Source organism: Dermacentor albipictus, chromosome 9 (assembly GCF_038994185.2).
Source record: "Dermacentor albipictus isolate Rhodes 1998 colony chromosome 9, USDA_Dalb.pri_finalv2, whole genome shotgun sequence".
In the NCBI taxonomy this organism is placed as follows: Eukaryota; Metazoa; Arthropoda; class Arachnida; order Ixodida; family Ixodidae; genus Dermacentor; species Dermacentor albipictus.
Genome location: NC_091829.1, coordinates 15,634,207 through 15,646,387, shown reverse-complemented (window position 1 = coordinate 15,646,387; position 12,181 = coordinate 15,634,207). Strand labels below are relative to the sequence as shown.

At 45.8% G+C, this 12,181-nt stretch overlaps 1 protein-coding gene and 1 long non-coding RNA gene across 2 annotated transcripts in view; one reads left to right on the top strand and one right to left on the bottom strand.

Annotated features, from left to right (window-relative positions):
- The window catches only part of LOC135903673 (uncharacterized), a 222,405-nt gene that overhangs the window by 192,662 nt on the left and 17,562 nt on the right, over window positions 1-12,181 (top strand). The window lies entirely within an intron of this gene.
- LOC135903667 (vitellogenin-6-like) overlaps window positions 8,004-12,181 on the bottom strand; it is a 38,245-nt gene continuing 34,067 nt past the window's right edge. The window contains exons 25-27 of the mRNA XM_065433991.1: window positions 11,466-11,720; window positions 10,137-10,320; window positions 8,004-8,602 (exon numbers count right to left, since the gene is read on the bottom strand). Coding sequence (XP_065290063.1) covers window positions 8,319-8,602; window positions 10,137-10,320; window positions 11,466-11,720 — 723 coding nt within the window. The 3' untranslated portion in view covers window positions 8,004-8,318. The remainder of the gene's footprint in view (window positions 8,603-10,136; window positions 10,321-11,465; window positions 11,721-12,181) is intronic.

The following is a 12,181-nucleotide window of genomic DNA, read 5'->3' as shown; positions in this document are numbered from 1 at the left end:
CGTGCGTTACGATGTTACAACAATTGACTACATTCGTCTCTCGCACCAAACAACCTTTCAATGCTGGACAGCCTCTCTGAATTCACTCGAAAGCCATAAGTGCACGTTGTACTTCTCCATTCTCTCACGGTTAAAAGAGATTACAACCTGCAGATGTCGTCTGAAATCTGTAGGCTGTACACCGAAATCCAGAGTCTCGGCTGAAATATACGGCCAGTGTGTTGGATGCGGTGCGTTGTACGCATGATGCTCGAAAGCACTTCACCTTCCAACACGTATATGGGCAATAATTAGACGATCCTTGCACTGCTCTATAAAATAGGCTTCAGAGTGGCCCCCGGAGTATCATGTGCATTGAATGCCGCCCATTCCCTCATACGACTTTGATAATTCTGCTGTAGTGCCTCGCAGGCCCTGTAGCGTATCTCCGAAAGGTCACACGTGCGACTCGTATCCAGTGTGCTAACTTTATAAAATGTCGATAAGGTTAAAAGAGTTGAAATCACACTCGTCTGAACCTCACCGGGTGTTTCGCACTACAGAAGATATATAGCCGCGCGGATAGGTTGAGTTATTAGTGACAGCTACGGGCACATTTATCCTGGCTATCAAAATGTGTGTTGCAGTTACTTTGCGTGTTATCAGTTCCCATGCAGAATCTCAGACTCTGTCAAGCTCTTACGTGGCTGTTTTTGACTTCAGATGCGTTTTATTTAGCAAGGATAAAGAAACCTAATTCCGCGTAACGCCACCACACACTCAGCCTAAACCTCAATCTCACTCAGACAGGTCGCCAAGTGTTCAGCAAGCTAGCGTCACTTAAAATGGTAAGATCAATCGGGACGCTTCCCGGCGGGATCTGATAATCAGTGCTTCTGGGAACACCCCGTTTTCAAGCATGGGTATAGAAGGCCTTTTGTGGGGCCTCTGTGGAAGCATTTCTCTTTCAACAAAGTAGCACTGGCCCTGGCAACCCAAACGTTCTGTGCCTTCTACTTCGCTGCACGTTCCCAAAGCGGAGAAACGGCACGTCTCATAATGAATAGCCGGCCTATAGGAAAACTGAGTTTCATGCGGCAGAGTAGAGAGACTTCCTCCGAAGCAACCAAAAGTGTGCATGGACTAACTATGTAGTTTAAGCCTCTAACGTTATATGTGTTACATGCTGATTTCTCTTTGAGAAAGCAATCGTCATTTATCGCACGACCATAGATAAGGACCAATGTAACAGGTCATGTGCAATACAAGGCCGCACGTGCTGCATGGGAAACGTGCTTTTCTGAAGGGCTCGATTCGTTAAACGCGCCTCAATCTTACATTCCGTGCCAGCAGCTAGGCATCTCACAGCATATTTTTCCTTTCTTTCTTTCTTCCTTTCCTTCCTTCTTTCTTTCTTTCTATTTTTTTGCTTTGTTCATTTGTTTTCTCTTGCCGTTTTCGTCTCGGAATTATGGACCGTTTCGCTGACAATGTCCGAGATGTTCTCGCTGAATCCTGGATATTGCACCGGAGCTCCTCCATGGCGTGAACATCGTCGACAGCAACCGTGACGTCGTCCGTGTTGCCTTACCACTGCCCACTTGGGTTACACGCCCCGGTTCACGCGGTCGACACGATACAGGGGGCAGCCACGAACTAGCTGATAAACGGAGCTTTTTTTTTCTTCGTTTTTGCTGCGATTAACGAGAATGAAGCCTGCCAAGTTGCTTTGCTTCTTGTCGCACAGGCATGCAGTTCTCGTCTGCTACGGTTTGTGGCATTTTCTGAAACGTACCATTCCTTTTGCTTTCAGCCACACTATATTAGATTTTTCACCTTACATCAAAAGTTTTAAGTCTATTACCAAGATGTTTGAATGACAAAGAAAATAAAAAAATTTCCTATGATATCTTTTCTAGATATATTGCAGCCTTGCATAGTGAGTTTCATGGTTCTGATAATCAGATTAGTTCAGTAGATAGTACGCAAGATTGGATGTTTAAAAATTCTTACTTCGTGATTATATCTATATAGCAGATGGCGACTAATAATTTCAAAGCAGTTAGTCAAACCTCTTGACCAGCAGGCTGGAACGTTATGCCTCAGGAGGCATAATCCCAGGTTATTACAACCTTTGCACCTTTCAAAAAGCACTTAACAACGTAATGGTCATGTCATATTGATTCCCTCAAATAAAGCTTGTGTGTTTCTTTGTGTCAAGTATTCCTTCCGACGCAATATGATTGCTACGTGAATGACTGGGGTGAGAGGGGTTCTATTTGGCGAAAGAGCCTAGTGTGTAATTATTTATGAAAAGAACGTTACGTTATGGCTTAGCATATCCACAACTTTTATTCGTGATGTATTGCACAAACGATCAGCATGTTGCATAACTTACAACAAAGTTATATCGAGTTGAATGCTCAAAAGACTTTGTTCTCTAAAGACATTGTCCTGCCTAGTCTGCCTCAATTGTGCAAAGGTCACTACTTATGTCATTGACGGCACAAACTTCTTAGGAGTGTGGCGGCTTAGGGTGGTGTTAGGGCAAACAATCCACCAAGCGCATCTACTGCGACGTTGTAAGAATGAAGGAAAAAGTGTTTATTTGTTTAGTTACACCGCTCCAGTTACGGAAGCCCACTCTATGCAGGAGGAGGAGACGGAGCATGAAATAAAGCGAGAATGCAGGGATGTTAACCAACAAGGCGTCTGGTTGGCTACCCTACCCTGGGTGACGGGAGCGAGGGAGTATATATGTGAGATAAAGGGAGGGGAGGGGAAGGAAAGCTGCGGTGACCTCGCGCACGCACACGGAGGGTCTGAGTGACTCAAAGGCGTTCACACAGGCCAGTCGCCCTCAAGAAAGACAAAAGTGCCTTCACAGCTTCGTGGGCCGACGAGCGATGAGGAAGGTCTTCAAGCAGCATCTGCACAGACAATGGCCGATCGTCCAGTCGTCGCAATACGATAGATAATGTTTGTCTTTCCGACGGAAATTGATGACATTGGCACAATAAATGTTCGATGTTCTCTTCGACACCACTGACGTCGCATGCAACACTGTCGGTCAGTCCAATCGAAGGAGTGTACGTCTTTGTGAAAGCCACTCGCAGCCATAGCCGGTACAAAAGTGATGTCTCACGTCGGTGAAGCCCTGGTGGAGGTCGGAGTTGGAGTGAAGGGTTCAGTTCGTGCAACCTGGTGCTCGTTATATTTGGAGTGTTCCATGCATCAGCAAGTTAAACGTCCGAGTTCACATTAGGATCCTCTCTCCCAGTGCGTTTTTAATACCGCCATCTTCCTTAGGCGAGTCGACTAGGGAATCTGAAGTCTGAAGATCAGCAGCAAATCACCATCGCTGAATCCGTTGCAATACCACGCCTATGCTCGTAACACTCCGTTGTAACCCCGTGTCAGTAGCCCGATGGTATGGAATATGCGGCAGGATAGCAACCTTCGAATCCAAGGTCGCTGTCATTGTTCGGTAGCATTAGATGGGGTACCCCCTTCCATCCTTACTTTAGGCTCTAAGGTAATTGTGGAGTGGTGTCCTTTCGGGGACCCGTCAAGAGTCAGCGTCCACGCAGCGTTGACGCCTAGATAGGCGCTGATAGATGGGTGGGCGTTTGCCTTGTGGCAAACGTCCAATTAAGGCCTTTGTGTTGTTGAGACATAACAGTATCCACAAACTCAGGCTACAGTTGGCTGCGAGTTAGTTGCAACTACTTCACTCAGAGAATGTGTGCCAACGTTCACCGGCGATACACGGCACATGGCCAGCTAGTTAGGAGAAAAGTGGCCTTTCAACTTTTGCAGTGGACTCTATTAGGTGCTTGGTCCGTTGGCTTAGTCTTCAATTAGAACACACGCCTTTCTATTCTGAATTGACTTACCACAGTAGCAATCCCCTACAATTATCTGCTAATAACGCAGTCCACTTCCCCGTAAAAAGGGCACATGTTCTCTTTTGCAACTCTGTGAAGCTTTGTAACTGTGTTTATGCGCTGTCTCTCTGGCAGGAAGGATAGGATAGCATAGGATAGGATATGATAGAATTGGATATTTTTGGCAGCTTGGGCATTACGTCGTCTTCTTCAACTGCGCTGAATTTCACTTTCACATGGCTTTACCTTGTCCCTTGTCATAGGCACAGCAGAATGCTTGATAAACATAAACTAATTGAGTACGCATAAAAGTTTACTGCTATAAAGAAGGAGCGCACCATCACATGCAGGTGACATTTTGACCGTGTCTGTCAAAAGCGTGGTAAACTTTGCCACTGTAATTTTCTGTTCGAAAACGTTTTCCCAGTAAGAAAGTTTTCCGGCCTCCTCCTTGCACATGCATCTATTTGTACCTGAATGTATAGCGTTGAGAAATCTTTTCAGGTCAAGTGCTAGATTGGGCGATGATTATTTACTTATATATTTTATTTATTTCATGATACTGCATGCCATTTGACCCTAACGGCAGGGGCATATCTCCAGCAAATATAACATGCAGACAATACACAAATTTATACAGTCTGCGAACAAGCTTTTCCCAAAAAGAACAAGCAAAACTATACACCAATAAAAGTAAGTACAAATATCATCATGAACTGTGAAGTTCAACACGGCAGGTAAAATTAATGAAGTAAACGAGAACGTTTTCTGGGAAAGCTGAAAAGTGAAGAGCTCGCATAGCAAGTTCCGGTGCATTGAGTCAAAAGTTCCTGTAATGCATTCATAAAGTTGCTACCTTGAATGATTGTATCCGAAATAGAGTTCTATTCTTCAATATTGCGAGGAAAGAAGCTGTTCTTAAACACTTGAGTTTTAGTAGATGGAAGCTGAAGGACTTGTTTAGGTGTGTACCGGTCACGTTCTTCTAGATAACAGAGGCTTAAGAAATGACGGAGCTGGTAAACTGAATTTCCTAAACAAGAGGTTGGGAAGATATTCCTAGGATAAAGCATAGTCCTGTGGTAGTTAATGCAAAATCATTACCCGTTAACATTTTAATGTGCACTTAGGCAAGCCGCTGACATACCTATCGAAATAGATTTTGTCAGCGTATACCACGAAACTCGTGCTAAGTAACACAATGGTGTGGTACAAATAGGTCCTCGAAAGCTCCCTCGTGCGTTTGTGGCGAAAGTTAAGCAGAATGGCGATATATAAACTTTAACAACACATTCTCGAGGTGGATGTCTCAAAAGTGGTACAAGCCTCGGAATTCCTGCTGCGCGGTTGTGGCTTCCTTATACCTCAGTTTGAAGTTCGCAATTTCGACGTGAACCCTTGAGTGAATAATTAAAGCAGTTTATTTTTGAAAGCTTTTTGATTAGCCAAGTAAATATTGAGACTTTCGGGCCGACCAAGAAATGTCCTCCTCTTTAGGCAGCCGACTGAAAGAAGAGGAATATCGTTGTATGCCTCAGGCAATTATTTTAAAAAAATTGTCTTAATAATGAAGGCTTACCACGTGCGACCCTTTCGAACGCACAGACGAGCGGTGTAAGTACATATAATTCTTTCAGAGGGGCTTACCATCCGATTCAAGGTCTGCTCCACACACTTGTTCCATTCATTCTAAGGGACCTGCATATAGGATGTCCCAGCTAATGTTATCCAAGCTGTTCAACTAAAAGCATTTAGAAGCCACGGTGACAGAAACGATTTTAAGACCAGCAATTTTAAGACCAACGACCGAACACCATAGGTGTTATTCAATGTTGCACCATGTTATTAATTCTCTTTTTTCGTTGAACCGCATGGTTAAGGTTAGCTGGGGCATGTGGTGTAATAAATAAAAATATTGCGTCGCAGCGAAAATGCACATAATGCCATGTACTGTTACTATTCTTCATCATCGTCATCATCATCAGTTCCATTTAGGTCCTCTTCTTGAGAAAGGCATTTTTAAGCTATCTTTTATCTCTGCGCGGCATAAGCCATACCCAAACTGTACCTGCGAACTGCCGAATCTCATGTGATCGCACAGCAGGTCCTTTAACTGCTGCCTTTTCCTCCCCATCTTGACGGTTTTTTGGTTTTAATTTAATAACCCATAGCAGATCTATGAGTAGTTATTTTTTATTCCTGAGTCTGCCTTCAGCACTGCGATAACTATGGACGCCGCAGCAATCGGCGTGGCCTTGAAGTGACCGCCCGAGTTCAATAACTTCCACGTCCAATATATCGGCAACATGGGTGGCACCACTGTCGATGAGATAAGATATTGGACGCCGTTGAAGAGCAGACCTTCCCTTGCTGCGGCTGCGTCTCGAGGGGAGGCCTGGGGTCTTTGTCGGCAAACAAGGCTGCCCTTGCGTGGTCTATCTTCGTTACGTAAACAGCCGTGAAGTCTGCGTCTGTTACCACCGAGTTCTCGAAGCATGGGCACATACGTGAAGGCAGAAGAAAAGAGATTAGATACTCTTGCGTCGGTTTCCTTTTTCTTTATAGCCTGTAAGAGGAGCCTTATCGCTCCTGGTTTATCGTCCTTTCCGTTTGCCTTTGAACTGCTATTCAGTACGTGTAAACCGAACGTTTCACGCTCTATTCATATCACCGGGATTTAAGTGTAATGGTAGTGAAAGTCATACGCCCAACTACGTTGTCGATATGCACTTGGAAGTATGGCGTAAACTAAGAGTTACCTAGACCAATAGGGCATGAAACCAAAGAACTTGGCTCGAAAGAACGTTGTCCTTCGTTTACATAAGATTGTAGCATGGCCGCCGAAAGCTGGGGTGCACGCCACCCGATCTCGGAAGCAACTAATGTAATCATGTGTTTCATTCTGCTCTCGTTAAAGGCGACGCGCTGCTATGCGCCACCCCTCTACTTCTCTACGATTAAACTCTCCACAGAATTCACTATTCAGTCAGGAGATGTCTGGTTTTTGCCTTTGTCTCTGTTGAGTGAGTAAACCTGGCTGGCATCAGTGGGTTTCTTTGTTCCATTCTATGGGTTGTCCCGCCTGTGTGCTACACACATCGTTCGTGGTCGGGAAACGATGGCGCATTCTGTATACTGTCTGTAGCTGCCTCACAATCGACGAGTCGACAAATTTTTTACCGCCTGCAAGCTTGTGTATGAAATGCACTTTTAACGCGTCACAAAATAGTCATATAGATGCTGCAAACATGGAGTCGCACTCTTACAAACCCCGATTTGAAGACGGCCTAGATGGCGCAAAGAGCACGATCGTCTGGCTGCCACTACAGTCAGATGCAACCTAAGAAGAATCTGATGGTCGCTATACAACCGCCTATTTGAAAGAGAATGTTTGCAGATGCGACTATGAATTACGGTCGCTCATTTTCGTGAGGTAATGACGGCTTTCATTACTGGCTTTCATTGATGACTGTGTTCCAATACTTGCCGTAGACGCTAAATGGACAGCCAAGTGGTGAGCGGTCATCTTAAGTCTCCTTGCACTTCTGACGAAGCCTACAAAACAGAACGCGTCAGCATCGAAGCTAAAAACTATGCGGGCTACTTTGCTGTCCAAACAAGGCGGCGGCTGAGCAGAACACTCAGAAACTCAACGGTAAGGCCACGTGAGTGCACAAACAAACGCGTGGGCATGCTTTCTTGCATGCCTAATAAGGTTACGTTCTACTTTCGATAACCTAAAACAAGCAGAGCATTAAAACTCAGTGATAATACGTGCTTTCGAAGCCTTTGTATGTTTGTTTGTTTTTCCTGCCGACGTGCGGGGGCGTCAAGACGCACATACTTCCCCAAAATAAGTTCCATTTCTTGTGCCCGAAGCTGTTTTCTCAAGTTAAAAGGGACCACCTTCAAAGCTGGTCAGAATTGGAACGCACCCAATATAATATCGGCGTCGCTTGGGAAACCGTGGCTGCCAGTGTGGAGGCAGAGTGGGCAGGTGGTATACAGCGCAGTGTCGTGAGTGGGTCTCCTACTGAACCTAGACCTACTGAACCATGAAAAGCCATCGCAACGACCCGAGGGCCATCGTTCTCGCGACGTGCGCGTCAAGTCCACAAGATGAAAACAAATAAGATGTTCGCAATCACAACTCCTTTATTTCACTAAATCGTCGTCTCCTAACGCAGGCGAAGGGCCCCCAGCAAAGGCGCTGGTCTTATAGCAAAAACAGCGCTGCTTTGTCGCTAACAATGCTCGACGAAAGAACACAAGAGGGCCGGAAGGTTGAAAATCACAAGCGGCCACGTGCCTCTCTCCTTGAGAGCTAGTAGGTTTGGGTTAAAAAATCACGAGTAAAAAAAAACAGGCGCAGAGAGAGAGAGAGAGAGAGAGAGAGAGAACTACACGATTGCCAGCAATCAGCTCTAAGTAGTGTCTACGCAAGCGCGGGTCTCAGGGCCGGTAGCAGCTCTCCGGGAAGTAGACGGTCGTCTTGAGGTACTGCCGCTTGCGACGGAATTCGGTCAGCGGTCGCACCGAGGCCTGCTGCAGGAGGTGGATGGTGGTGGCGTCCCGGGCCGGCAGGCAGTGAAAGCCCATCTCCGTGCTCATGAGGCGCGTCTCGACGCACGAGTCCGAGCACTTGGGCAGCGGGGTGAGCGAGAAGCACACCTCGCGTTCCTTGCCCTCGCCACGCTCGCGGGTCACGGTGCGCATCAGGGTGCACTGTTCTCCGGCTTCGTTGTTGGAAGAGGGAGAGAGAAAAAAAAGGAAGCGACCATGTCAGCAGGATAACACGGGGAAGGCGGGAGATGGAAATTCAAGACGATGAGCGATACGAGAACAAGGGGAAAGCAGGAGCCAACGTTTCGACAAGCGGACTTGCCTTCTTCAAGGTGACATATGCTTTCCTCGCCACAGTATGTATGTATGTATGTATATATATATATATATATATAGGTGGGGTTCTTATAAAAGGGAGAGGGTGCGGCTAACACGCGGGCGTTGACACGTGATTGACAGACGGCCGGGTCACTGGCCTTGTGCACAGCGCTCCTTTATTCTCAATTCGACACGCTAACACAGCTTCGCTCGTTGCCGCAACCACCCGCCTTACACCCTCTCCCCTTTAGAAGAACCCCACCTATACATACTGTGGCGAGGAAAGCAGATGTCGCCTTGAAGTGGACATGTCCACTTGTCGATTCGTTGCCTCTGCTTTCACCTTGTTCTCGTTTTGCTCATGTCAGCACGATGTAATCCATTTCTCGTCACCGCCTGCAAACGCAAGACCCGGGAAGGCTGCCTGTTCTTGGTGTTCAGAAAATAAATAAATAATTGCCAGGCGACGTACATGCCTCACTTAAGCAAGCCGGATCCTTCATTCTACTCTGTCCCTTCTTGTTATCTTGAGTTTGGATCTTTCGGTTGCCTCATTCCCAAAAAGAAAGCACTTGGTTGTGCCCGTTCTAGTGGTGCTTCTCAGCTTGCTCGTTCCCTTCTATTCGTCTCGGTGAGTAGTACATGTGGCTTCAAAAATAATAATAATAATAATACAATATGCTTTATATTTTTAAAAACCCGCGGACAACATTTTATGGCAATAAAAGGAAAGCTGCGGACACAAAGTGAACGAACGGTAAGCTCCTGCAAATGATGCCACACATTCATCAACGTTTTAAGCTGGGGTGCCGAAAACATAAACCCTTTACTTACTACAGCCCTTGAATCAATATAACATATAGAAGACACCACTTAATATATATATATATATATATATATATATATATATATATATATATATATATATATATATATATATATATATATATATATAACATTCAAAAATAAAATAAAAACAAGACAAGCGTCAGTAAAACATGTGCCACAACGTTAGTCTTGTTTTCCTTCTTAAATATTGTACCTTCGGGTCTAGCGCGAAACCCTTCGTCTTTTATTATATATGGGCTGCGTTCTCCCAAGAGCGACTTCCTTCACGCGAAATATAGTACGGTAAGGGTTGCATACATAATATGAAGGACTTAGTAAGTCAGTTTTATACGCCCCTTACGTTTCGTACGTGGTCGACGGGGAGGGAGTAGCAGCAAGATGTTGATGAGCGAGCCCCTATTTTCGTTGAAATGGAATATGAAAAGTCTATATAGTTTGAATTACCATTCCCTCCAGTCGCGGCTACACCTAGGCCTTGCGCATATGAAGAGAAAGTCGAGTAAATTAGACAAGGTCGCGCGAGGCGTAATCTTCGCTTACCATTGTACGCACACGGGTTTCGGTACTCGGGCGCCCTGCAGTTGTCAGACGGGATCACGTAGCTGTTGCCGAACGTGGTGGAGTTTGGGTGCACGCACTTGTCCGGGCCGATGAACTCACGGAACTTGTTGAAGTTGTAGTCGCCGCAGAGACCGCACACCTTGCCCCGGTAGAACGGAGCAAGCTGAAAACAGAAACGGCAGGGTGACGCCGTTTGTGTTTTGAAACGTTGTTCGAGAAAGAGTACCGCTCAGTGCAGCGTTCGACAAACTGCTTTGTCGTTCCCGGTCATTTATCTTAAAGGTCTTAAATTTGTGAAGAAGAGAAAAGCAACGTGACTGTAGCTTTCGCGGGTAGAGGAGGCTCATCAATAGCAAGGCCTGTCTTCAGGCCCGAGTGAATCCGCATGCTTAAACTGCGAGAATTCTTGCGGTGGGTAAACATCGTGTGAAGATGACTTCTACACCGCTGAATGTCGAGATATTTTACATGTAATCCCCACATTGTTGCGCAAAGTCACAGCTAGATAGCAAAACGCCCGCCTGAAAGAAAATTTGCAAAAATAAAAAGGAAAAGGAAGGCGCTCCCACTTGATGTAACACTTTGAAGGATCGATGCTGCGTGAGTTTATACACAAGGCGGCGTGACGCAATGGAATGAAAAAAAAGGTGATGACACAAGCATTGAACTAATTACTAAACATTGAACGAAAAGTTTTCAATTGTAAATTCAGTGCTATTGTATGCCTTTTCTTTCGTACCCTGTCTGTGTCATGCTGGCTTTCGGGGCAATAGTCAGAACTTTATCAAAACAAACTAGAGAATGCAATAGTAACTGCGTTCTCCCCCTGGGATCACAGTTTGCTGTAAAATTTCAGAAAACAGCTCCGGAACTGTCAAACCTGCCGAGAGAAACTTTCTCAACGAGCACCCGAGTCTGATGTAGACCTAGTATTCCTGAAGACGTTGACGAGCTAACGCGGACTAGACCGAATTCGGAAAAACCTGCTCTGGAATGAACAGTAAATTACCTGTCGAAACAATGCTTTCGTTGTTTCTAGTTAGAGCAGATAAAGATGGTTTCACTGATCTTACACACACCCAATGCAAGTCAAATGCGCTCGGTCTATGCATGCGGACTTTGATGCAAAAATAAATGATCCTTCGAATTGCGCCTTGTCTAAAACGTCTCCACGCTGCTGATACGCAAGCCAGGTGTCCGTATAGTCCCTTCCGCGTACAACAAAATACATTGTATATGACCTTATACATGCGATATTTACAAGGAACGTCCGAGGATACGGATGATGCCTGCAAATTAGTACCGTACCTGGACAAAGATGCCTTTGCCATCGTGAGAGACGCGAACGCCGAAGCTCTCCGATAGGATCTTGTAGATTGGCTGCTGCCCGTAGGTCTCGATGCGGAACAGCTCGATGTCACGCACTCCGGTGTTGATGAACTGCCGGAAAGGCTCGTCCGGCGTCACGGGGACCTTCTTCCCGTTCACTCGCACGATGTGCACGCTGTCTTCCGACACTGGCAGCACTTCGATCTTGAAGGTGTGCAGGAACATGCGCATGGCCTGCAAGAAACCACTGGTTGTTGATTCGAAATCCAACATGCGTTATGTGACGACAATGTTGTGATAAGCTTCTTGTAAGACGACGCTCCTGCTACACGTGCACGCTCTGACATCCAGAGTGACCCGTCTTAGATATAACCGCAGTGGCCGTGTCGTAGGGCTGCTGAGCAAAAGGTTGCGCGCTCGACTCCCGCGCCACGGCGGCCGCATTCTGAAGAGTAACTTGGGGCGTTTGATCGTTTTTGTTATAAATGTAATTTTTCATTTTGTGGCCTCGTCGATGAAGCCCAGTCTAGTAACAAATTGAATTAAAGCTTCTTGACTGACTGCCAAGGTGAATCAGTGCATTTCGCAAAATCTCAGCTGTTCTGTACATTGCTTTTGCAAAAGCGGTACTGTGCGCCCTCAATTTATTGGCTAGTGAAAACCAAGACTTTCTGAAACTCCAAGATTTTGCATTA